Consider the following 25,363-nt stretch of genomic DNA (forward strand, 5'->3'; position numbering starts at 1 on the left):
CCCAGGCTGTTTGAAGGCCCTTTACAAGTTGCTTCTGCACCTTTGCCCTAATATCCCTCCTCTGGACAGTGGAGTAATACAATTTATGGAGCACCATGTTAAATGCCTCTCACCTCAAACTTTACTCTGAAGCAGGTGTTATCATCCCCATGTCACATAAATGGAAAAAAAGAGTCAGGGTAAAGTTAATGTGCTCAGGGGCACACAGGTGCTCAGTGGTGGTATCAGGCTTTGGGCCCAGACATTGCGGCTCAACCCTGATTCTTTTTTTTTTTAATTTATTTATTTTTAATTGAAAGATAATTGCTTTTACAGTATTGTTTTGGTTTCTAATAAACATCAACATGAGTCAGCCATGGTCAACCCTGATTCTTAATCTTCATTAAGGTCAGGGTCAAACTGATTCCCTTGGAACCAGGTGTGCCTACACACGTGTTTCACTTGGTCCCTAAGGATTTAAAAAAGTATTTGAATCAGCTTTCATTTTGAAATTGAGATGTTCACAGAAACATCCACATTTACATCTTCTCTTGAAAAATCTGGCCCCCTGGCCACAGCGGGCTGCACTCCCACAGGGTCACAACTGGCAGGAGGTGAGCAATTGCTCCCCTTGAAGTGGGTCATGAAGCCAGTGTCCACCCAGACTCTCATTCATTCATGTCACCTGCCTGGCCTCTGCAGGGACAAGTCTGCCATCCTTAATGAAGACCAGGAGTCCTGAGACAGAGGGAGCAGAGAGGCCTAGAGGGGCCAGGTGCCTCCTTGCCTGGAACATCGAGCTCTTTCTGCATGGTGCTAAGTCACAGGGACTTGAATCTGTCAAACTGTTTGGGGAGGGTTGAGGAAAGGCAAAGACATGTAGAACCACAGGGCGAGATGGGGCAAATACACTTTATTCAGTCCTGGCGTAAGTCCTGCTGTGGGTGCCAGTGCCCCAGATCAGAGGGACCCCTCCCCTCAGCTACGAGACTAGTTCTCCAAGACCACAGACAGTGACATCTCTTCACTCACATGACGTTTTCTGGGATTTTTCATTGTCTTTTTTTTGTTGTTATTTTTCTTTAAAAAAAAAAAAGAGAGAGAGAAAGAGAGAGAGAAAGAGCGCGCGCAAAAAGGCCCAGAGCCGGAGCACCAAGCTTAAAGGAGGCAGCTGGTGGCTTTGTCAGCGACGGGAACGCGTGGGGCAGAGCCCTGCAGAGACCCTGGGCAGGGGTCCCGGAGGACTCTGGGACCGTTTGTTCCTGAGATTTGTGTGTGTGAATGAGAGTGTGTGCACACCCGGGAGGGTGAACACACGCCGGTGAGATACAGGTAGTGAGGGTAAAGGGGGCATGGGGAGGCCGGAGGGGCGGAGCTTGAGCTGGGAGTTGGAGGGAGAGGGGTAACAGCATCAGGGGCAGGGTTTCCCAAGGGCACCCCAAACTGGACACAGTAGCGCTGGGCGCCAATGGCACAACACTACTCTGAACCTCCCTTCAGGCTCACTGGCCCAGGTGTTGGTCTCTCAAGCCAGCTGCTGAAAAAAGGCGTCTCTTCTTGCCTCTTCATCTGCTATCATGCCTCAGTCTCAACCCCCTAGTTGAGTACCGACGTGTTTGTTTCTCCCACTGAATACTGGCACTGTAGGCAAAGGGATCTGGGTGACAGGAAGGGGCGGTGGGCTTAGGAGGGAGTCCAGGCTGGAAGTGTGCCCTGAGGTGACAAGGGCACTTGGGGGGGGAGGCGGACAAAAGGACCCTGTCCCCACACAAACGACTACATGTCTTGATTCTGAGTTTTCTTTTTCTATCCTGAAGGATTTCCAGAGAAAAACCCTGGCCCCCAATTCCCAGGTGGGGGAAAGAAAGGTTGGCTTCTTGGAACCAAGACAGGCTGTTGAGGCAGTCAAGCAGTCGGTGGGGGGGGGGGGGGGCGCGGGGGTGCACATGGGCTGGGCGACCCCCGTAAGGGGAAAGGGGCTATGCCACTTGGGAGTTCCAAGCTCCACACCGAACCTTCCGGGCTGGCTAGTCTTTCTCCCCCTTCCGACTGCTCCTCCCATTTAAGGCAGTGACGCCCCGTCGGGTTGAACGGAAGCCGTGGCTCCTGGATCAAACGATTTCTCAGGATCGCTCTATATCCGCCCCCCTTCTTCCCAGAGCGGCTGACCGAGGCTAGTGGTTCAGCAGGGACCAGCCCCCTCCTCCCAAGAAGCATTAAGCATGCGCAAGAAGAAGGCGGGGGGGAGGGGGGGTGTCCCAGTGCTCCCCGGGGAAAAGGAGCGTGCCCCTCCCCCTCCCCGGGAGGGAAGGGCAAGAGAGGAGGGCGCAGGGCCGCCCAGCTGCAGCGCCCCCCTAAACGAGACAGAAGGCGGGCTGGAAGCAGGCGGAGGGAGTCTAGAGCCAAGGGCAGGGGCGTGTCCTCCGGCCAAGAGGAGGGGCGTGTGCAAAATGGGGGAGGGGTACAGGTCTCTCGGAGAGGATGGGAGGTGTATCGGAGGAGGGGGCTGGCTGCTGGTGGCTCGCGGGAGGGGGCAAGATGGGGAAGGGCTCGGATGTCGGAGAAAGGGTGGGGGTTGGGCTGTCTTGGGGTGTGTCTGCCGGGGAAGGGCTTGTCTGGATTTGAAGGGGGATGGGCACGTCTAGGAGGGGGGAGGCTGTGCGGGAGATGGGGTGCCAGCCTCGGCCTCCGAGGGGCCCCAATACCTGATTCCTGTATGTAAACAGCTGGTTTGGGGGCGTGCGCGCCCCGCTGACGATGGGCTCAGTAGGTGAAAACCAGGTCGGCGATGCTAGACGGGCGCCAGTCCCCTGCGATCATCTCGGTAACCTCGGGGGTGCAGTAGTCCGGGAACTCGAAGTGCGACGTGCCCGAGGGGGGCGGCAGGTCCGGATCGCGGTCCAGGGCGCTGCAGTCCAGGCCCGCGGGGCCGGGGGGCCCTCTGGACAGAAAGCCCAACGGCTCCTCCCCCGACGCCACCTTCTCCTCTTCGCCTTCCTCGGCCGCCGCCGCCTCCTCCTCCTCTTCCTCCGGCTCCTCGTCCTCCGACGGAGTTGGGGAGGCGGCGGTGACAGCCGCCCCCTCGCCCGACGGCCCTTGGGCACGCTCGGCTGGTCCTCGGGCGGCCCTCCCCGCCGGGACCATCCTCCACAGCTCACGCCCGGGGGTCTCCACCAGGCGCACTTCCAGCAGCTCCTCGTCGTCTTCGTCGTCGTCGTCCTCGGGCGCCGCCGCGCCGCCCCCCAAAGGCCCTCCCGCCGCTCGGCGGCCCCCGCGGCCAGGCAGCTGCGGCCCGGGCTTGAGCCTGCTACCGCCGCCGCCGCCGCCGGGGGGGCGGGGCCGCGCCTTGGCGGGCGCCCCCTTGCTCTTTTTGCGCGGCCGGTACTTGTAGTCCGGGTAGTCCGCCATGTGCTTGAGGCGCAGCCGCTCCGCCTCCCGCACGAACGGGATCTTCTCCGAGTCCTGCAGCAGCTGCCAGCGGCGGCCCAGGCGCTTGGAGATCTCGGCGTTGTGCATGTCGGGCCACTGGTCCATGATCTTCCGCCGTTCGTGCTGCGACCACACCATGAACGCGTTCATCGGTCTCTTAATGTGGCCGCTTGGGGTCTTGCACCAGCCGGGCTCACGCGCCCCCTCCTCGGCCGGCCCGGGCCCCGGGGGCGGTGGCCCGCCGTCCCGCTTGGCCCTCGCGCCCCGCTGCTGCACCATCGCGCCTGGGCCCGGGGCCGCTAGACGCCGCCGGGGGCCGTCCGCATCCTCCGCGGCTGGGGGTGGGGGAGGAGGCAGCAGCGACGGAGGGGCGGCCCCGCCCCGCAGCTCAGCCCGGCCCCCGCGAGCTAGGGAGCGAGGAGCTGGGCGCTCCGGCCCAACGGACGGCGGGGGGTAGAAGGTCAGCGGCGCGGTCTCAGGCGGGCTCAGCGCGCCCCCGCCGCCTCCGGCAAGTTGTGCCCCGCAGCACGCCACACATTGTTTTGCGGGGGGCGGAGGAACGGCACCCCTCAGGCCCCGGCGGGCTCTCCTTGCAGCCTCCTGCTCGGCTGCGGCCCGCGCGCGCCGCTCCCCACCCTGCCGCCTTCCAGTGTCTTTCTCCCCGCGCGGCCCCGCCGGCGCGCGCGCCACCCCTCCCCCTCGCCGTCTGCGGGCCGCTGCGGCGCGCGCGGGGCCGCCCCGTGTAAACACCGAGGTGCCCGCTCGGGCTGCGGCCGGGCCACGCCTCGCGTTCGGGCGGCGCGTCACCCGTTGCTGGGCAGAGAATCTGGTATTTGCATCTCCCAATCGCTGGCTGCCGAAGCGGGGCGGGGCTCGGGCTGCCAGGCTGGGCGGTCCGGTGGCTGGGATTGGGGGTGTCGGATGAAGTCGGTTTCTTTTCTTAGGCTGGGGACTAGCGGGAGGGTGAGGGAACGCCGAGCAGGCTTCCCATCTGGCTCCCAAAGCCAGTCCCCGCCCCGCGTTGCCTTTGAAATTTTAGCTTACTCAGTGACACCTGCCGCCAGGTAGGACCTCGGCTCCCTCCTTTTTAGGGGGCGTCTTTTTGAACTGTCCCAGAACAGGTGAGGATACGTAGGCTCAGGAAAGCTCCTTAAGGGGACAACCTCATCGTGTCATTGATGTAACCCTTGCCTAATATCCAGCCACATAGAGGCTCAACAAATGTTTTGGGTCCGATGAACCAAACCTCTTTCACATTTTTCTTCTCCTTTGAGGCACCACGCGAGTCCTGAGAAAGAAGGGCACATGCCGCCCACTTTCCAGGTACGAAACACCAAAGATCTGCAGATTAGGACACTAGGCTCGCGGTCCCAGCTCTCTCTTCCCTGCTCAGCGCACGAAGGGGCCGGGACACCTCGCCTACCAACTGAGGGTCGTGAGGAGGGCGAAATTCCCGCTTTTCACAATCCTTAGGTGAGGTTCGAAGATACGTGGGTGCCCCATTCTCAGGTCCCACACCCACATCGCGGCCAGCCGGGTGCCAGACGGGCGCGATTGCCCCTCCCGTGTCTGGAAAAGCGTGCGCGGGCACGGGGGCGGAGCCCGGCCAAGGGGCGTGTACGAGGCGCACGCTCGAGGCGCGTGGCGGGGAGGGGCTGCGCGCTCCCTTCTCACCACGTGTGAGCCCGCTCGGGCACTGCGGGGCGTGTGCTGCCCCTGGGGGAGGTCACCTTCACCGCGCGCACGTGGGCCCGACGATGGGATGGGGCGCTGAAGCGTCGCTCCACGGAGTAGGGAGCTGGGAGGGGTCGGGGTGAGGGTCTCTAGGGTAGCATTTTGCTGGGGCATAGTGGGCAGTATCCAGGCTGGAAGGTGCCTGTCTCAGGCTGTAGACCTCACCCACCCCTGGGCGGGCGGGGGCTGAGAGCGCAGCCGGAAAGTCTGGGGTAGCGGGGAGGAAGGGTCGGGGTGCGGCTCCGCAGATGCTGGGGGCGGGGTGATGCTCTGGGTGCCCGGGAGGGAAATTGGAGCTTCGGTGGCGGGAGGGGGCGACTCTTAAAGGCACAGGGCTCTCGGAAGGACAAGGCTCTGCTCCCAACCAAACTGTTTTTCCGGCCTTTTATTGGAAGCTGAGGTCTGACGATCCCCGAGTTTAAACCTTCACAACGGTAGCCTGGACGGTTCAATGCTCGATGGAGTCAGGATTCCTGTATTCATATCTCAACGCCTCCTTTTGCTTGCCCTTAAAATAGAAAAAAGCAGTTTCTTCCTCATATGGTTATTTTACAGATTAAATGGGATATAGATATTAGAATTTCAAGTACTGGTCTTCTGAATATTCCTCAAACACAGAAGGCTTGGAACAACCTCAGGGCCTTTGTACACAATGTCTCTGCAGCCTAGAAAATTCTTCACCCCCATCCCCGCATGGCTGGTCCATCTCATTCTAGCCTCAGTTCACACCGACTCTCCGGAGATGGCCTGCCCTGACCACACTCTGCTGTTGCCCACCCATTCCCCTGTGTCTCAGGTACACAGAATTGTAGGTCTGTGACAATTTTATCATTGCCCGTGATTGGTTCGGGTCATGGTTGTATATACTAATATGTATATAATACAGTAAAACCTGGTGACATCAGCAGCCCAACACAAGAACTGTAACATGGATAACAACCTACCTTCCCCATATGAACTCCTTTCCCATCCTATCCCCTGCTTCTTCTCACCTGATGTAATGTCTATCCTAAATCTTCTCTTACACTTAAAAAAAGCTGAGCAGCTTTACTGAGGTATAATTTATATACTAGACTATTTACTCATTTAAAATATACAATTCAACGAGATATTAAGTGAGCTATGCATCCATCACCACAATCAGTTTTAGAATATTTTCATCATTCCCCAAAGAAACTCTACTCATTAACTCCTCCATCTCTTCCTCTGCTGTAACCACCAGCTCTAGGCAACCATAAATCTACTTTCCGTCTCAATGGATTTGCTGCCCCATTTTACATTCCTATCAGCAGTGTATGAGGGTTTTGATTTCTCCTTTCTCTTTTTAAAATGTTTTCTTAAAAATACATTATCTTGCCTTTAGCTTTAGCATAAAGGTATGCTGTATGTAATGCAGGAGACCTGGGTTGGGAAGATACCCTGGAGAAGGGTAAGGCTACCCACTCCAGCATTCTGGCCTGGAGAATTCCATGGACTGTATAGTCCATGGGGTCGCAAAGAGTCAGACATGACTGAGCAACTTTCCCATGCTGTATGTAATACTCTGATATTTACTTTCTCATTATTATAGTGGTAAGATTCATCTAAATGATTGCACCTGTGTAGGGTTCATTCATTTTTCCATTGCAGGGATGTACTACACTTTTTCTATCTAGTGTCCTATTCTGGACATTTGTGTTATTGCCAGGTTTTTGGTCTTATGAAGAGTGTTCCTGTTAACAGTCCTAAATGTGTTCCTGGTGTTCAAGTGCTGGAAGGTCTCCCAGGTATCTTATGGGAAGTGTGGTGGCTGCATCTGAGATACATGAATGCTGTACCAGTTTACTTTTCCACCAACAAAATAGAAGAGATCCTCTTCATCTGGACATCTTATCCAAAGTTTGGTATTGTTAAACTCTTTAATTTTTGCTTGCAATATTCTAACTCCTCACCCTTTCTCTTTGCTTCGTACCACTCACCACATTTCAGAATATTTTATTTGTTCAGTTGTTTTTTGCCCTTCTCCCCTCCACTGGACTGCCAGCTCCAAGAGAGCAGAGATTTTTGTCTTTTGTTTCCTGCTCTGTCCCTAGGAGAGTGCCTGGTGCACAGTGGGTACTCAATACATATTTATTAAATGAATCAAAGTCAGTGGTCTAATTTAAGTGTGCTCAGATTCCTCTGGGAGCCAAGGGAAGGAAGTGAAATTTTGAAACCCAAACCCCAAAACTCCAGGCTGCCACTGAGATGTGGTATTTATCTGTGCACACAGATTACCCTGAATCACTTCAAATAGGAGTCCCAGAGTCTAAACCTTGCAGGCCACAGGAGTTCAAGGTCGGGCTCACTGCTGAACTGTTTAATCCAGACTGTGGCAGATAGACCGTAAAATTCTCAGACGGGGTTTTCCCTGGTGGCTCAATGGTAAGAATCCACCTGCCAGAGCAAAAGACACGGGTTCGATTCCTGTCTGGGAAGATCCCATGTGCTGAGGAGCAACTAAGCCCGTGCACCACAGCTATTGAGCCTGTGTTCCAGAGCCCGGGAACTGCAACTACCGAAGCCCCCAAGCCCTAGAGCCCTGGTCCATCCAAAGAAAAGCCACTGCAGTGAGAAGCTCCAGCACCACAACTAGAGAGTTGTCCCTGCTCGTGGCAACTAGAGAAAAGCCTGCACGCAGCAACGAAGATGCAGTGCAGCCCCCCAAAAATTATTCTTAAAAAAATCTTTAAAAAGATTCTCAGAGAGATGCTCACCATCACTGCCCTACTAGTCCAGACCACCATCATCTCTTATCTGGTACCTGTCCAGCCTCCTTTCTGGTCCCTGGACCCAGCATGTCTCCTTCCATTCCATTCTCCTCCCTGAAGCTAGAAGGATGTTGTTTTTCAGTCACAAAACTGATTGGGCATCTTCCCTTCTTAAAACCCATCAGTGTTTTTCCCATTACTCTCAAGATAAACACCGGACTTTCACCTAGGCCAAGCATGATCTGACCCCTGCTCACCTATCTGACTCTCCTCTTTGAGTTTCTCAGTCTTGAGTCACTTTCAATTTGTGGAAAAGGCTGAGCTGACTCCTCACACAGGGTGCTAGGAAGTCCGTTCTCTCACCTTTCCAGCACTCCTGCCTCTTGTCTGCCTCTTTAGAGCTCTCCTAACCCCATGTTCCTTTTCTTCAGAGCACCAGTGACCTGCCTAGCTCGTCTGATACTTAGAACAGAAAATTTAAAAATTAAAAAAATAAATTTATTTGGCTGTGCTGGGTCTTAGTTGCGGCGCACAGCCTCTTTGCTGTGTGTGTGGGCTTTCTCTAGTTGTAGGAAGTGGGGACTCCTCTCTAGTTCACGTGCTCAGGTTTGGGTTTTTGCTTGTGGGCTCAGTAGTTGAGGTGCATGTAGTTGCCCCAAGTCATGTGAGATCTTAATTCCCTGACCAGGTATTGAACCGTGTCCCCTATATTGCAAGATATCTTTTACCACTGGACCACAAGGCAAGTCCCAGAACAGATAATTTTTTAACAGCCACCTTCGTTAAATGACAGTATTTTCAGTAAGCATGAAACACAATGAATAATACTAATGGTAATGGCCAGATAAGAAATGTGGATGGTGAAAATATTCCTTTATTGAACTTTGTATATGTAATCATGTCAGTAAAAGTAAATATTGTAGTACAAAAAAAGGGAAAGAGTATTTGATCCATACTTTCCAATTACTTTAATATATTTCCTTGCAAAGATAAAGAAAATAAAAAAACATACCCACATAGCAGTCTGTTGCAATAATTCCATTACATTAATTACATTAAAATTGAAAAACAAATAAGAAAATACTTAAAAATAAGAATCAACTTTAATGTTAAATATATGATTCAAATTTGGTAAAACATAATTTTTCTAAATAATAATATTATGTATAATACTGTTTTACTAAATAATAAAAGTTGCAGTTACCACACTCTGCAGTTCACTGTTTCACTGTTTTGAATTTTAAATACAAACCTTCAAGTGGTCACACAGAATGGCAGAATTGAAGCAACTCAAGTTCTGGTTCTTCAGCTTCCTAATCACTGGGCTATCATTGTTTATTTTCAATCTATTGTTTAAACACAGCCATATGTTGTACCAAAGGGGCTAGAGACACAAGTACTCAGGAAGTGAGCTTGAACAATTCTGGACTGTTATGAACTTATTCTCAAAACTAACACGTATAACTGTGTCTGGCTTGGTGTGTGTTAGGGGCTGAATGTATAGCTGGGAGTGCTGTGATGTAAATCCCTGGTGGGTGATAATGTCGACTAGTGTACAAGTGATTAAAATATGCCAATTCAAAGCTTACAAATATATCGTTAGGACTCAGGTTAGACCAACAGCTTGATTTTCAGGGAGGAACGTCTTAATCAGTGGCATGGTTTAGAATTGTGGGCACATGGTAATAATAAAATGCAGACAGATATTCAATCAATTTTATTGTTTTCAGATTCTCTGCAGACAATACACCCTCTCATTGCCTGCAGGGTCCTACTTGGTACACCATGGTAGAGCAGGAGCTCCATGGGCTCAGAGGACCCGCCTAATTTCCGCTTTCCCCAGCACCTAGCACATCTTGGCACAGCACAGCCTCTTAATATCCATGTAGTGAAAGGAGGAAGGAGCCAACTTGACTGTGGGCATGGCTGTAACAGCAGCATGCAACTCTCCCCACCCTGAGTCTAGCTCTAAAACATCAGTCTTTGAACTGGCATGGTCCTAAAAGACATTAATAATAAAGAGAGAAAGCAAAAGGAACAAGGGAATTCATTTTTTGATTCATCTAAATGTCTTCTCTGAAAAATTCAACAATTATGATCATATGTGAATGTGTGTATATATTCCAGGGCTCTTTTACTGACTAACGGGAAAGAACTGCTCATGAAGGAACTGCACTGCTCTCGAGCACTTAAATATAGCTACTGCAAATTGAAATGTGCTTCAGTACAAAATTCTCACCAGTTTTCCAATAGCACAAAAAATGTAAACTATCACATTAATATTTTTGAGATTATAACATTTTGGATATATTGGGTTAAATCAAATATATTAAAATTAATTTCACCTGTCTATTTGTGGTTTTTCCTGGTTGCTCAGTGGTAAAGAATTTGCTTGCCATCACAGTTGACACAGGTTCAATCCTTGGGTTGGGAAGATCCCCTTGGAGAAGAAAATGGCAACCCACTCCAGTATTCTTGCCTGGAAAATTCCATGGACAGAGGAGCTTGGTGGGTTACAGTTTGTGGAGTCACAAAAGAGTAGGATACAACTTACCAACTAAACAACAAAAACTTTATTTATTTTACCTTTTAAAACGTGGTTTCTGGGGTCTTCCCTGGTGGTCCAGTTGTTAAGATTCCAGGCTGTCAGTGCAGAGGGTGTGGGTTCCATCTCTGGTCAGGGAACTAAGATTCCACATGCCATGTGTCGTGGCCAAAAAAAAAAAGAAGATGAAATGTGGCTTCTGGAAAATTTAAAATAACACTTAGAGTTTGTATTATATTTCAAATAGGCAGTACGAATACAGAAGATGGAGGTTTCCCTCATTTTTATATGGCAAAATAAAAAGCTGGCAATCTTTTGTCCATCTCCAAATTTTAAAATAAGTAGTTTTTTTCAAGGGAGGGAGGATTTTATATTTTATTTACTTCTCTGTGAAATCCCCCAAATCTTAAAGATCCTAATGGAATTATGGGTTGCCAGTCCATGAGATATAGTTTGAAATTCAGAGAAGCACAAGGCAGAGAAGAAAGACCAGACTGGGAGCACGTTTATGTGAAGAAGAGGACAGCATCAGACTGGGAGCACGTTCATGTGGAGAAGAGGACAGCATCAGAGGCATTTCAGCAGCACCAACAGGACTGGTGGACTTGGGGAATAATCAGATTGGGAGAAGGAAGGGGAAGGAGACTAGATGAGGAGCTGACTTTATTTGGATATCTGGCACACCCCATTGGCACACTTCCACATCTCCTAGAATATAATTCTTACTCCCACAACCTGACTCTGAAATTCATTAGATTTTTCCTTTGGGGGTAACCATATTTTTTTTCATGAAAGGGGATACTATTACTAATTATGCTGGAACAGAGATAAACTGAGAGTGCCTGGGTAAACTGGGAAATAAGTCATTCTCCTCTTACTGGCTATATACAGAGGATGCCCATAGATGACTGAGAAGTCAAGCATGGACATACTGGGGCTTTAAACAATCAAAGCATCCGGGATCTGAAGTCAAACTTTGTTCAATATTATGAGACTTTACAAAGGTACTTCAACTCATGTGCCTCAGTTTTCTCATCTGCAAAATGGGAGAGCATAATAGTTCAGGACATGGGACATGGTAAACAGTCAATGAGTTGTAACATGAGCAACAACCAAAATACTCTATTGTGTGTATTCCCTTTTTTTAAAAAAAGGTACAAAAAGACAAAATATAGAGATAGCAAAAAGATCTAATGGTTGTCAGGGTTTTGGGGGTGAGAGGGTTGAATAGGTGAAGCACAGAAATTTTTAGGGTGGTAAAACTCTTCTATTAATATATAGTATAATGGTGGATACAAGACCTTATGCATTTGTCAAAACCCATGGAACTATACAATAGAAAGAGCAAATCTTAATGCATGAAAAATTATAAAAAATAATTTAGAACGTGGGGAGAATCCCAAAATGGAAAGCAGAATGTGACAAAGCAATGAAACTGTATCACAAACTATGAAACAACCCCACTAAAGGCAGGGGTGCAGTGGGGGTCAGGGGGTGAGGGAGGATCCTGACTTAAGTAATTTTAGAAATGAGCAGAGTCTGTAAAACTAAAAGCAAAAGAAAGTGTACAGAAAGTTGATAACTTTTCCCACAGGGGTATGGGTTAACAATATGATACTGATATACATGTATACTAGAATTAAACAATTAAGTAAATGGCTGGTGGATGATGGCAGCCAGGTTTCTCATTGTTGGAGTGGGAATTTACAGATAAGCAAGGGGAGGAGGCTAGAATGATTCATGTGGTAATAGATCAGAGTTGAAAATATAAATAGAACCTCATAACAAATAGCTTAATATAGATGTAGATGGTTACATACAGAACTATTCATAGATATGTGTATGTACACAGGTTAGCATATATACATGTATTTCTGTGTTTTGTTAGTTGGGAAGGCTTAAAAGAAACATCTGAGTAGCAATGAGCACACTTAGGGTCGAAATCTTAGTTTCTAATACCATTCTCTAATAGGAGGAATCAGGGTTTTTGAGAAACAGCTAATTTAGGACTGGGGCAGGGAATATACGAGATGAGTCTGAGATAACATATACTACCAGAAAGTAAGTGCTCAACAACAACAAAAAGACACACAAAGATGGGAATATATCAGAGGGACTCAGGAGCCAACTAAAAAGGCTCCCAAAGGCTAAATCTGGACCAATTTGAGCGACAAAATTAAGTAGTACTGCATTATAACCTAAAGTATGAAATAAACATCTGTGAGTCCACTGATGTAAATAATGACTGAATAAATAGAGGAAAAGAAACACACCTTCAGTGCAGAAAAATTTCAAATAACTGAAGTATAATAGATACTCCACACTCAAGGGGATAGAACATTCCTCCTTACTACTTAGTGTGGGCTAAACATAGTTCAGTTCAGTCGCTCAGTCATGTCCAACCCTTTGCGACCCCATGAATCCCAGCACGCCAGGCCTCCCTGTCCATCACCAACTCCCGGAGTTCACTCTCTTCCAAAGAAGAGAGCAAGGAAAGGGGTAAAAGAAGAGTAACTTTAAGGTAGAGAAACCTAACAGACACTACCTTAGTCAGGGCATCAAGGTCAATACCGATTGTGATAGTCTTGTTGATGTCTGACAAACAGCCACAGCCAAGAAGAATCTAAGGAGACATAAGATAAATGCAATGTGGCATCCTGAATGCGATCCCAGGACAGAAAAAGGACATTAAGTAAAAACTAAGGAAATTGGCATCAGCTATGAAATTTAGTTAATGATAATGCATCAATGTTGATTTATTAATGGTAACAAATACACCATATTATTATAAGTGAAAGTCCTCAATCGTGTCCCACTCTTTGCAGCCCCATGGACTATACAGTCCATGGAATTCTCCAGGCCAGAATACTGGAGTGGGTAGCCTTTCCCTTCTTCAGGGGGATCTTCCCAACCCAGGGATAGAACCCAGGTCTCCCACATTGCAGGCGGATTCTTTACCAACTGAGCTATCAGGGAAGCCCATATTAATGTAAGATGTTGATAATAGAGGAAACAGGATGAGTGGAGGATATAGAAACTTTGTATTATCTTCTAACAATTTTTCTGTAAATCTGAAACTGTTCTCAAAAATAAAGTTTGTTTTAAAAAAGATGGCATAAGGTTTTAGAAACACGTTTAGTTTATTTAGACTTTAGAATGTTAAAGTAATTACACAGTCTGCCTTAAAAATGGAATTTCTTCAATGGAGTAAAAGAAATATTCATTTATCCTACAGTTTCAGTATGTTTTGTCCAATAAAAGTCGACTATCAATTGCTTAGGTCAGTGTCTCGAAACTCAGTAACAAACCTCAGCATCTTTCATTTGTATGCATTTGAAATACAAAGAAAGAAAACTGACTAGCTTCTTGATCATTTTAAATTAAATGAAAACACCTATAAAGAAAGACATCCACATAGAGATGGTATCAACCCCACTGCCTAAATTTTCATTGCCTAAAATTGTTTTAGTAGAGAACAACATATACTGTGTAATTGGAACACTTTTGTTCTCCTTAAATTTTAAAATAGCAGCCAAAGATTATTCAGGCTGCAACTGACAGAGGCGTTACTTCTAGTTCCTTCTAATTTGGAGAATTCCTTCTTTTGAAAAATCGAGTCTTGTTGCTACATTGAATCAGGAGGGAGCAGGATCGAAGCTCACTGGTGGTGTCCCTAGGCGGAAGGCAGGACTCTAAGCCAAGAGACCTGCCCATTGGTGGGTTGCTGGGCAGCTGTGGGGCGGGGACGCCTGGATGGAGCTCGTGGCCCATTGGCTGCGTCGCTGAGGATGGTATAAAGGACCGCCAAGGCCTGTGCAGCCGGTTTCTATGGCAACGGAGGCTTGAAAGAGCCACTCATATTTCGGCGTTCGTTCCCAACTCCCCCCTTCCGGAGGGGGATGGGCGTCCTGGATTTGAGGGCTGGTGGAGGAGGCGTGGGGGCTGGGAGTTAAGGGGACAGGGCCTTCTTCCGACCAAACCAACCTAGCCAAGCAACATTTGAACTGGGTTCGAGAAACCTGGCCTGCGTGCTCACTGGAAAAAAACAAACAGCCCGTTAAAGATGTAAGAGAAAAATGACCAATAACTCCATCCTCCCTTGACCTCTCATTGATAACATTCAGCATGTGAACGAACACAAAGCCTAGCAGAGTAGGAAAGCGATACTTTCGTAGGAAGGAAGTAAGTAGGGAGGAAGGAAGAGGACAGAAGGAGGGAGGATCCCTGATGTGGGTGTGCAACGTGGCGTGAGACAGAGCGCCCTGCCTTTGGGGAAAAAAGTCCAAAGACAGACCCGAAGGGGTGTAAGAGCCTGGAGTTGAGCTTGGAGGAGGGAGGGCTGGCCGGCACACTGGAAGGACGGAGGGGGCGGCAAACTGGATCGTGACTAGGCATTTGGGAGACCTGTCTGCAGTAAGACCCCCGGGTTCTCATTCCCGCCGGCCCTACCACCTACCAGATGTCGATGCTTCGACTCGCCAGCTCCCAGTGTCTTTGTGTTTGGAGGATGATAAACAGTACCCACTTCGTTAAGTCGCTGAGTTGAGAACTGAGTTGAGATAATGACTGGCAACCTCTTAATATGGTGCCCGAAACATAAACTGTGGTCACCAGCAGCTATTCCTGTAATTGAAGAAGGACTGGATTTGACTAGGTGGAGAGCATAGGAGGTTATCAGTTCGTAGGTAACGAGGGAGGAGGAAAGAGCAGTGTGGAAATCTTACATAAGAAACCAGTTTGGATGTCACCTAGAAAATCTTGGGAGATGAAAAAAAAAAATCATGGGAGATGATAGCCAGAGGGCAAAAAGGAAAAAATAAGGATGATAGCTACTGTTTACTGCGGGCCTGGCACTCTGCCAAACCCTTTATATGAATCTTTATTTCAATTTCTTATCAGCCCTGATAAGGCAGTTACCATTAAACCCATTTTTTTCTGGTAAGGAAATGGCTTGTCTGAGCTAAGAAATGACACCACCAAACAGGGATATTTGTAGTGCCCAGGACAAGTGTGCAACTGGAGGCCCATATACCATGTGTCTCTATAGTTAGAAGTGATCCATCAATTTAATGTGTTAAATTAAATATGGTATCTTCTCCTCTTTGATGGATCTATTTTCACCACCACCTGGGAGGGCCAGGTTCAAATTAGAATTCCAGGACCCTTGAAGATCAGAGAGGGGATGTGTCTGCCCAGGGAGGGCTGCTCACTGGATCCTGTTTCTAACCCTTGTCCTGCTACCTCCCACCCCATCAGACCCAGCATGCATGAATGAATACCCCAGCCCCCACATCCATTTGACTCTTAAAACAGCTACTCTGAGACCTAAGCCTCAGGTCTATAAGGGGTGCATCAGGCTGCACTGCCCTCAGCTGAGATGAACCCAGGGATGAGGCCCACGGAGGCTCTGAATGAGCATAGAGATATTTTGGAAGGGACTTCTGAGGCTTCAGAGAATGGTCTGGAAAAGGAGGGCACAGACTCTGGGTGGGCAGTTCCTCTTGTGCCCACAGTTTCCCACCCCACCCCCTGAGGAGGGGCAGGGCTCAGGGCCAGAGCTACTCTTGCCAGGGGTAAGGAAGTGTTTTGTTAAAGCTAGGCATTCACAATCCACTGGGCCTCACATTTTGGGGGCCATGCAGGCTAAGTTTCAATGATATGCCTTCAGAGGAATGGGGAGAATGGTCTGAACTTCAGGCTGAAGGAAACTCTTACCAAAGGCGAGAAGACCAAAGGAGTGAATTGCTTAAAAAAAAAAAAATTATTATTATTTTAAAATTGAAATGTAGTTGATTTACAGTGATTCAGAACTCTCTCTCTCTCTATATATATATATAGAGAGAGAGAGAAAAAACTTTTCAGATTCTTTTCCATTGTAGGTTATTATAAGTTACTACCCCTTGTGCTGTACAGTAGGTCCTTGTTGTCTGTCTTATATATAGTAGTGTGTATTTGTTAATCTCAAAATTTGAATTTGCTTTTTAAAGATGAATGAATAAGCCCTTATTCAGTACAGTCAGTAACAGGTGTGCTAAGGGATATTTTGAATGTCATGTACATAGAACAAGGAAGATTACAGACAACTGTATATAAAGTAAACAACAAGGACCTACTGTACAGGGAAGTACATTCAGTATCTTATAATAATCTATAATGGAAAATAATCTGAAAAAGAATATGTATATATATATGTAAAACTAAAGTCATTTTGCTGTACAACTGAAACTAACACAACACTGTAAATCAACTATACTTCAATTTAAAAAAAGGTTAAAAAAAAAAAAAGGATAAGGAGGTACATATCCTGATCTGTAACTGTAGCCAAGTAATCTCTAGATTATCCATGCAATAAATATTTATTGGGCTTTTACTATATGCCAGGTACAGTACACAATGTTGGAACTAAAACCAAGGGCAAAAAAAAAAGTCATGTTCTTTGCCCTCTGGGAACTCAAGGCAGATATTAATCAAAATATAGCGTAAATAAACATATTGTACCTGCAGTGACCACAAAAAGGAGGGGAGAGTGTAAAAGGGTTTGGTCTAGGTTAGAGAAGGCTGTTTTTAGGAAGTAGCATTAGCGCTGAGCACCAGGGAAGGCAAAGAGTTAACCATGGGTCTAGAAGGGTGAATTCCTGGAATGATTGTTGGGAGCCCAGCCAGGGGGAGCAGGGGAGGCCCAGAGGAGGCTGGGCAGCCGGGCAAGGCCTGGTGGCACCCCGCAACCCAAGACACAGAGTCTTTGAAGGTCCTTAAGCTGGGCTTTGGAGAAGGCGATGGCACCCCACTCTAGTACTCTTGCCTGGAAAATCCCATGGACGGAGGCGCCTGGTAGGCTGCAGTCCATGGGGTTGCGAAGAGTCAGACACGACTGAGCGACTTCACTTTCACTTTTCACTTTCATACATTGGAGAAGGAAATGGCAACCCACTCCAGTGTTCTTGCCTGGAGAATCCCGGGGACAGGGGAGCCTGGTGGGCTGCCGTCTATGGGGTCGCACAGAGTCGGACACAACTGAAGCGACTTAGCAGCAGCAGCAAGCTGGGCCTTACTGTGATCAAATTTCACCTGGGGGACAGTTTTCCTGGGTGGAAGGAGGTGAAGCTTGAAAGTAGGGAGACCAGTGAGTTGGCTGTTCTAGAGTCTTAAACTTTCATATCAAAATGTCTTATTTTTAAAGAGAGAGAAAATGGACTCCTGTTTCTAAGGAGTCCACAGGAATTTCTTTCAAGTCTTGTGTTGCCTTTTCCATTTTGTTTTTGTTAATTTTTTTTTGCCAGAGATAATACATGAAATAGAAACAACCCCCCACAGCCCCTACCAGGGATATACTGCGGAAAATGTTTTCCTTCCATCCCAAATCCTAAATAGCAGTTTCTTCTCAGAAGCTACAATAGTTATCAATTTCACTAATATCCTTCCACATTATTCTATACATAAATAAGCATGTGTATATATTTATTCCTTCATTTTAACATGTAATATGTTTATCAGTTATCATATTGTACACTTTAAATAACTTAAAATTTTGTCAATTATACCTCAACAAAGGTGAAAAAAGTAAAATTGAATTGTAAACAGAAGCATACCATATCTTGCTTTGTTCACTTTAAAATGTGTCTTAGGAGGTTTTTAATAGCTGTTTCTTTTAACAACTTCCTGCTGCTGCTAAGTCGCTTCAGTCGTGTCCGACTCTGTGTGACCCTAGAGACGGCAGCCCACCAGGCTCTCCCGTCAAGAACACTGGAGTGGGTTGCCATTTCCTTGTGTTACAGTATTTGAATGTACCATCTAACTACTATTGATAGGTAATTGATAATCAGGTTGTTTCCAGTCCTTGGTACCCCAAGTAATGTATCAGTGAACATCATGATACATAACATCTTTGTGTCCAAGTTTAGCTATATATTCATCTTCTATAAATGACTGCTGTGTTCAAGATTATGTGAATTTAAAGTTTTTATAGTGCCAAACAAACTGCTTTCCAAAGATGTTGGTCCATGTTTTATTTTACAACACCACAAAGTCTGCATTCTCCTCCATAATGTATCTGTTTACTTTCGTAAAACATATCCTCCCCCAAATATTCTTAGTCACACTGACAAGCCAGCAAGTGGTGCTGTATGGATCCACTGGCTTTGCCCAAGGCTGATAATGCTCTCATGGAACTCTACCTTCAACTTGGTTTGATGAGACCCCTGGTCACCCTTAGCCTCCTCTTGTACCACTCTATACTTCATCATACTGAACTCCTGGTAGCTCTTTGTCAGCCATACCTGGAGTTGACAAAGAATAAGGTAATGGGCACTCTGGCTGAGAACAAGATTCCAAAGGGGCCCAGAAGCCTTTCGGAAAAGAAGTTGTATGCTAGGCTGACTCCAAGAGCAACAGGGAGTAAAAGAGAGCGCTGCTGCTGCTGCTAAGTCACTTCAGTCGTGTCTGACTCTGTGCAACCCCATAGACGGCAGCCCACCAGGCTTCCCGTCCCTGGGATTCTCTAGGCAAGAACACTTGAGTGGGTTGCCATTTCCTTCTCCAATGCATGAAAGTGAAAAGTGAAAGTGAAGTCGCTTAGTTGTGTCCAGCCCTTAGCACTAGACTACATTATAGGAAGATTATTAGTTCCTTAGTCCACCTCTTTCTCACAACACTCTAAAATGCTTTCACCAATGACCTCTACGTTATTCAATCCAATGGGCACCCATTCAATCTGTGGGTCATGTAAGCATTTATAAAAGAATGAAGCAATAAAAAATATGAGTGCACCACCACCCACAGAGATAATATTATTTCTTTCTATATATAAACTTTTTCGTTTATATGTAAGTATACACATGTATATGTTGGATGGCTGCAATGTAAAATGTATATCCTTCTGTGGAATGTGGGTAAAGAGTTTGAAAACCATTGCCATAGGTCACTTGTGTTTATTTCTCAAGCCCGAGATCTGGTTAGAATTTAAGACCTGTGGATATTGAACCACACGTTCCACCTTTTAGACATCCTCTACGGAGACCTCAAACTCAACACAGCCAAAATCAGACTCAAGACCTTCATCCGAAACTTGGATTTTCTCCTCTGTTCTCCATCTCAGGGAATGGCCCCAGTATCTATCCAAGTACAGAGGCTGGAAGCTTGGGTGTCATCCTTGATAACTTACTTCTCCTCCAGCCCATGTCTAAGTCCTGTTGACTTAACAATTTCTAGAAATCTCTTTATCCTGCCTGCTTTTTTCTCTGTTTGCATCATCCGGGTCCAAGGTACCCTGATCTGTCACCTTGGTGGACTTTTTTACACTTGGGCTTCCCTCTGTCCCATTCTCTACAAAGTATCCTGGATGGTCTTTTAAAAATATAACCCTGAACACGTCACTTCCTTGTTCAAAAATCTTTCAATGGCACCTCATCATTCTTAGACTCAAAATTCTAAATGTGGCTGACCAGACCTCCCCAAGAGACCTGCAGTCTTATTTTGCACCATCACCCCCTGCCCCCTCTCTGCATTATTGCCACACTGGTTGTGCCAGGTGTGGTTGGTTAGCAGATAGCTCCCATTCCTACTGTTTATGTGCCTTCTGTGCTACATGTGCTGGAAAGCGAAAGCATTTCCTGATTCCACTGAAGCTAGGGCTCCAACAATTAGGTATGCTAGCATGAGGTCTGGAAGGCGGAAATAGGCAGAAGTGGCTCAGGGGTTAAAGCATCTGCCTGCAATGTGGGAGACCTGGGTTCAATCCCTGGATTGGGATGATTCCCTGGAGAAGGAAATGGCTTCTTGCCTTGAAAATCCCATGGACGGAGGAGCTTGGTGCAGGCTACTATCCATGGGGTTGCAAAGAGGCGGGCACGACTGAGCGACTTCACTTCCTAGTCTTTTGATCTCAGTTCAAACATTTTGTCTGGGAAGGTATCCCTCACCCCCAAGAACAGACCAATATTCCTTATTAAACATATCACTCTGTATGTTTCTTTCAGTGCATTATTACAGATTATAATTACATATTTGCGGGACTCTAGAATTCGAGCCCCAAAGGACTTGACTATTTTGCTATAATCCATTGCCTTGAAAGAGTTGGTGTGTTAAATGAACAGAATGAAGGAGGCCAGACTGGAGGGTGTTAGGACAAAACCAAGCCTCTTCTAACACTGACAAGCCCTGTGTCACTTCCTCTGGGCCTTTTCCCAACCACATCTTCCTGTGACTCTCCAGCCAGCCTGAACACACCTTGTGCTCTAGTCTCCATGTTCTTTGCATAGACTGCTTCTGTTGCCTGAATATCTCTTCCTTCTTCACCTGACTCTTCATTTGCAGGTTTCAGTCCAGACATCATTTCTTCTGCCAGACCTGTCCGAGGCAACTCTATACTCTTTTAAACATAAAAAATACTTAATATTATTTTAAAAATTGCTTCTTATCTGTAGCTCCCTCTGCAAGTGCACTGTCTTTTTCACAGGTGTATAAAAGCACCTGGTTTGGGGCCTTGCGCTAATGGCCTTCAGTACTGTTGAAAGTTGAAGGAATGAATGTCAGCTAGCCCGTCAGCCTCAGTCTGGGGATCTGGACACCCTCCCCAGGAGCCCATGAACAGTGAGGGATTGTTATTTTGGGGACTGTTAGATCAGGAGAGGAAGTCGGAGGAGGTTTGTTCTGTTCCAGCCCTTGGCCCAGTCTGCAGACGGCCAGGCAGGAGGCCCTGGAGCAGATCCTGGTGGGGGCGCGGGGGAGCGGGGAGCATGGGGAGGGAAACAGTTTGTTCCTCTGCTCCCTCCAGTTAGGGGGGAGGGGCAGAGAGAGGGAAGATTCCTTCCAAGGAGGCTCCTTGGCCCCAAGCCAGCTACGAGGAAGGGGGAGGGGACTATGATGAATGCAGGCTTTTACCCCCATCAGGCCTCCAGCACTGTGAGGGAGGGAAACCTGTGGCAGAGTAGAAGAGGTGGGGGGGTAGAGGACATAGGGAGGGAGAGATGGAGGAGGGAAAAGTGTGTTTGCCTTGGGAGACAGAAAGGGAAGGAGCAGGAATGAGCTGGCTCTGAAACTCATGATTCCCAAAAGCCATCCAGGCCTCAACTGTACCAGATCAGCTCTGGAAATACCCTCAAATCACTGAGTCAGAGTCAATACGCTGGGAATGTTAATTCTTAGGATCAGATCATCTCATCATCTCAGACAGAAATTCCTTCAGAAAGTTGTGTCTAGAGTCTCCAGGGAGGCTTGGAGTTCTATGGGAAGTTTCCTGGACTTTCTTCCTCCCTTATAGCTGGAAAAGACAGCATTTTATTTTTAAGCCCATGAACAATCCGTATCCAATTCAGTACAATTACAATAACTGTAAGATGTTGACACCTTACCTTTGTCTATCCCACTGGTTTGTAATCTCCAAAGGGCAGAGTCCCTCACATTCCTGTTAGTACTATTCAGAACTGTGGTCTCAAACTTGGCTGCCCAAGAGTTGCTTGGGGTGCTTATTAAATACATTTCCACTCACTCCAGTGATTCTGATTCCTTGGAGGTGAGTTAGGACTTAACACTTTAGTTTTATATACTAAGTGATTCTGACGCAGAGGTTTGGGTAACAACTCCCAAGGGCCTGGGGCAGCATTTGTTGTTGTTCAGTCGCAGCACACCAGGCTCCTCTGTCCTCCACTCTCTCCTGGAGTTCCCTCAAATTCATGTTCATTGAGTCAGTGATGCTACCTAACCATGTCATCCTCTGCTGCCCCCTTCTCCTTTTGCCTTCAATCTTTCCCAGCATCAGGGGACAACATAGTAGGTGTAAAATGTTGCCTGTGGAGCTGGACATGTATTTGCAAGGTAAACAAATGGTGTGTGGCAAGCCTTGGTTGAACTAGGGTCTGTGAACCTCTGCAGCCAATATTTTGAAAAGAAATAGTGCAGCAGCATTAGCAATACAAAAGATAAATATTTATTCAGAACAAAACTTTAAACAACCGATTTTACATTCTAAGCCACAAGGAAATAGCAAAACATATAGGAAAGACAAAAACAGTAAGAAAAGCAGTGTACTGTCTTTTCTACTTTAACTTGGTAACACTTAGTAGACCCAATGCTCTCTCGCTTGGCCTATTTAACATTTTAGAGTTAACAGTTCACTTAGAATTCCCTTTTCTCCTGTGGGCCAGGAGGTTGCAGATGAGCTCCAGTTAGCTGCTTCTCTAGGGGCTCTAGCTACTGAAGCTAAGGTGCAAATGTAAACCTTTCTTTACTCAGGAGGCCTACTTCTCACTGATGGCGATGACTGGGGAGGGGAAAGATCACAAAGACCTAGACCACTTTAATCCAGATATGGTACCCGGGCATCAGAGTGCACCCTGGATTGTGTTCCTTTGTCCCTTCCATATCTCCCAAGTGTTCTGAAGCCCCTGCCAAATCTTCTGCTTCCTCCCCCAGATGATATCTTAGCATTCCCCTGGGCTCATTCTGGAAAGAGCAGACTTTCTGGGCCCTCAAGCGTTGAGGAAAATGTTGTGAAGTGTGAGAGGTAGTGGAATGAGCACCGGGCTTGGGGTCAGGGAACTCTACTCTAGGCTAGCTCTGGCACCAGACAGCTATGTGATTTCGACCCAGTCAAATAACCTCTCTGGTACTGTTTCATCTGTTGGAAAACCAGGGGATTGGTCTTAACCAACTTTTAGGTCCTTTTCAGCAGGAAAACCAGATTCCATGGTTCTGTGAAGAATGGCTTCTGAGCCACTGAAAGCGCTGTCACAAAGTCCATGCATTCTAATGCCATAGGAGAGGCCCGTGGCCACCATTCAGAGCTTATTGACTCAGGTTACATACACTTCTAACAACACTGGTTTCACAAATTCTCAGACCACATAGATTAGAAGCAGCAAATTAAAACGGGACGGGATGAAATGCAAAAGATAAACACCCTGACAGAAGCCAGAGTCAACGATGTTCTCAATCCAACAAACACTGATGGAGTGCCTACCATGTGCTGGGCCCCTACCTAGCACTGGGGCATAAAGATGAGCAAGGCAGCTCCAAGGGTAAAAACCAAGGGAGAAAACAAGGCGTAGGAAGTAAAAAAGTACCAGAAAAAAAAAAGTCTCCGAATACAAAAACGAAAAAATAAAATTTTAAAAAGGGCAGGGCGACATATCTGCACACTACAGTTCTCGGTAGTCAATTCTGATGACAGAGTCACCAAATTCAGGAAAGGCCGAAAGGAGTAAACTTGATTTAGGAAGGCAGAGTGAGATGTCTCTTGTAGGTTTAAGAAGATCTCCTTCAAAAAACTATAAAAAACGGTTTAAAAAAAAGTTTTGGCACTTAACAGGGGTAAGCTGGCTCTGTGTTCACCCTGGCTGGTAGGCGGGTGTTCAGTGCCCGGCCACGCCGGTTAGCTGAGCTCCCACGGAATTGTGAACCGCTTTGGGACACTGGGCAAAGGCGTGTCCTCGCTTGCCACAGAGGTTACACACGATGCCCTTCCGGCAGTAAGGGCTCAGGTGCCCCTCCTCCCCGCACCTGAAGCACCTGTCCTGTGTGCAGCTGCCGCTCATGTGGGTCCGGGAACCACATTTAAAGCACGTCTTGGGCTGCCCCTTGTACCAGCTGTAGCCCCTCTCGGCCCCCAGGAAAAAGGCTCCCGGCAGGTGCCTGACCCCTCCCTCCCCCTGGCGCAGCTCGATCTCGCACTTGTACTCCCCGGTCCAGATCCCAAACCTGTCGGTCACTTTCACGGGCACGGCCAGCACATCGCAGTGGCGTTTGAGCCAGGTCACGATGTCCTCCACGTCCACCGTCTCGTTCCGGAAGAGAATGAAGAGCGTCTTCAAGCTGGACTTGCTCCGCCCCAGCACCACAAAGTTCTCCCAGCAGTCCTCCTGCTCGCGCTTCTCCTCGTAGACGCGCAGGAACAGGGCTAGCTTCTCCGCCGAACGGAAGCTCACGTCGAACTCGCGACTGCCCGGGATCTGAATGACCGCGTAGATGTCGCTCGGGTCCATGCCGATGGAACGCAGGATGAGCGCGCCCACTACGAAGTCCCTGGTTGGGCAGGCGCCCTCGTCTCCCTGGAAACAGATGCGCACGAGGAAGCGGCCCTTTCCCGGGCCTGCAGCGGAGCCAGCCGCTGTAGCCTGCTCGTCCTGAGGGGGCCGGTCGGCTGCGTCCTCGGCCGCGTCGGGCCTCGCCGGGGTCGTCATGGCTGCCGCCTCAGCCTTCTTCCTCCTGCCCGCCTCGGCTGCACCCTTTTTCTTGCGGGAGTCCGCCGCCTCTCCGGCTGGGTCTCTCCGGCGGCCCTTTGGGTCCCCGCGGCCGGCTGGGGGGAAGTCGCCAAGGCTCGGCGCCGCCAGACCCGCGGGAGCACCGAGCCCGCCTCCCGCGCCGCTGCCGCTCTCTTCCTCCCGCCGCGGCGGCCGTGACTCACGGAATTCGCCCTTCTTCTCGGCCAGGTTCTTCACCACTTGGGCCCAGCCCATCTTCTCGCGGCCGCCCTCGGCCTCCTCGGCCCTGGTCGATGGGCGCGCGGGGCCCAGGAGCTGCAGCCGCCCCCGCTTCCTCTCCTCCTCCGCGCCGCCGCCGGTGGCCATTTTACCTCCTTCCCAGCATCCTCCACTCGCTCCCGCAGCCAAAGTGCGCCCATCGCGCGCGCCCGCCCGGGGTTGTGGGGGTTTGGGCTTTTTTTTTTTTTTGAAATTCGATGCTTCTTTTCCCCGCCCAGCCAAAGTATCTACTTGAGGCGCTCGGGCGTCCTGCGGCTTCGGGCCGGGAACCCCCTGGTAAGGGCTCGACCGCGTTTCCGCTAGTGCTCGCTCCAACCCCACCTCCTCGGCTTCGAAGCGGGATGGGGATCTTGGAGCGCGTCCCTGTCCGTCGCGAGGGTTTGGCAGCTTTGCCCTCGCTCTCGAGGATTTGTTGTTTCGCAAGCCGTCCTCGATGATTTCATTCAAGTGGCTTTGCTAACGGCCCACAGTCC

At 48.3% G+C, this 25,363-nt stretch overlaps 2 protein-coding genes and 1 long non-coding RNA gene across 3 annotated transcripts; all 3 read right to left on the reverse strand.

Annotated features, from left to right (window-relative positions):
* Positions 1 to 1,054: 1,054 nt before the first annotated feature.
* On the reverse strand, positions 1,055 to 3,687 carry SOX12 (SRY-box transcription factor 12). The gene has a single exon (XM_055543205.1). The coding sequence runs from the start codon at positions 3,685 to 3,687 to the stop codon at positions 2,743 to 2,745; it is 945 nt and encodes a 314-aa protein (XP_055399180.1). The 3' UTR covers positions 1,055 to 2,742.
* A 6,724-nt stretch (positions 3,688 to 10,411) lies between these two features.
* LOC129625048 (uncharacterized) lies at positions 10,412 to 15,002 on the reverse strand. The gene is made up of 3 exons (XR_008701239.1): positions 14,873 to 15,002; positions 12,962 to 13,039; positions 10,412 to 10,556 (listed from the first exon to the last, which is right to left on the reverse strand). It is a non-coding gene; the product is annotated as an uncharacterized LOC129625048 (long non-coding RNA).
* A 7,314-nt stretch (positions 15,003 to 22,316) lies between these two features.
* ZCCHC3 (zinc finger CCHC-type containing 3) lies at positions 22,317 to 25,236 on the reverse strand. Its single transcript, XM_055544682.1, has one exon. The coding sequence runs from the start codon at positions 24,975 to 24,977 to the stop codon at positions 23,763 to 23,765; it is 1,215 nt and encodes a 404-aa protein (XP_055400657.1). The 5' UTR covers positions 24,978 to 25,236; the 3' UTR covers positions 22,317 to 23,762.
* Positions 25,237 to 25,363: the final 127 nt, after the last annotated feature.

This window comes from Bubalus kerabau, chromosome 13 (assembly GCF_029407905.1).
Source record: "Bubalus kerabau isolate K-KA32 ecotype Philippines breed swamp buffalo chromosome 13, PCC_UOA_SB_1v2, whole genome shotgun sequence".
Classification (NCBI taxonomy): Eukaryota; Metazoa; Chordata; class Mammalia; order Artiodactyla; family Bovidae; genus Bubalus; species Bubalus kerabau.

What these genes read in the sequence shown, in the direction of transcription:
- SOX12 (XM_055543205.1), bottom strand. Translation starts at nt 3,687, where the DNA reads ATGGTGCAGCAGCGGGGCGCGAGGGCCAAGCGGGACGGCGGGCCACCG.
- ZCCHC3 (XM_055544682.1), bottom strand. Translation starts at nt 24,977, where the DNA reads ATGGCCACCGGCGGCGGCGCGGAGGAGGAGAGGAAGCGGGGGCGGCTG.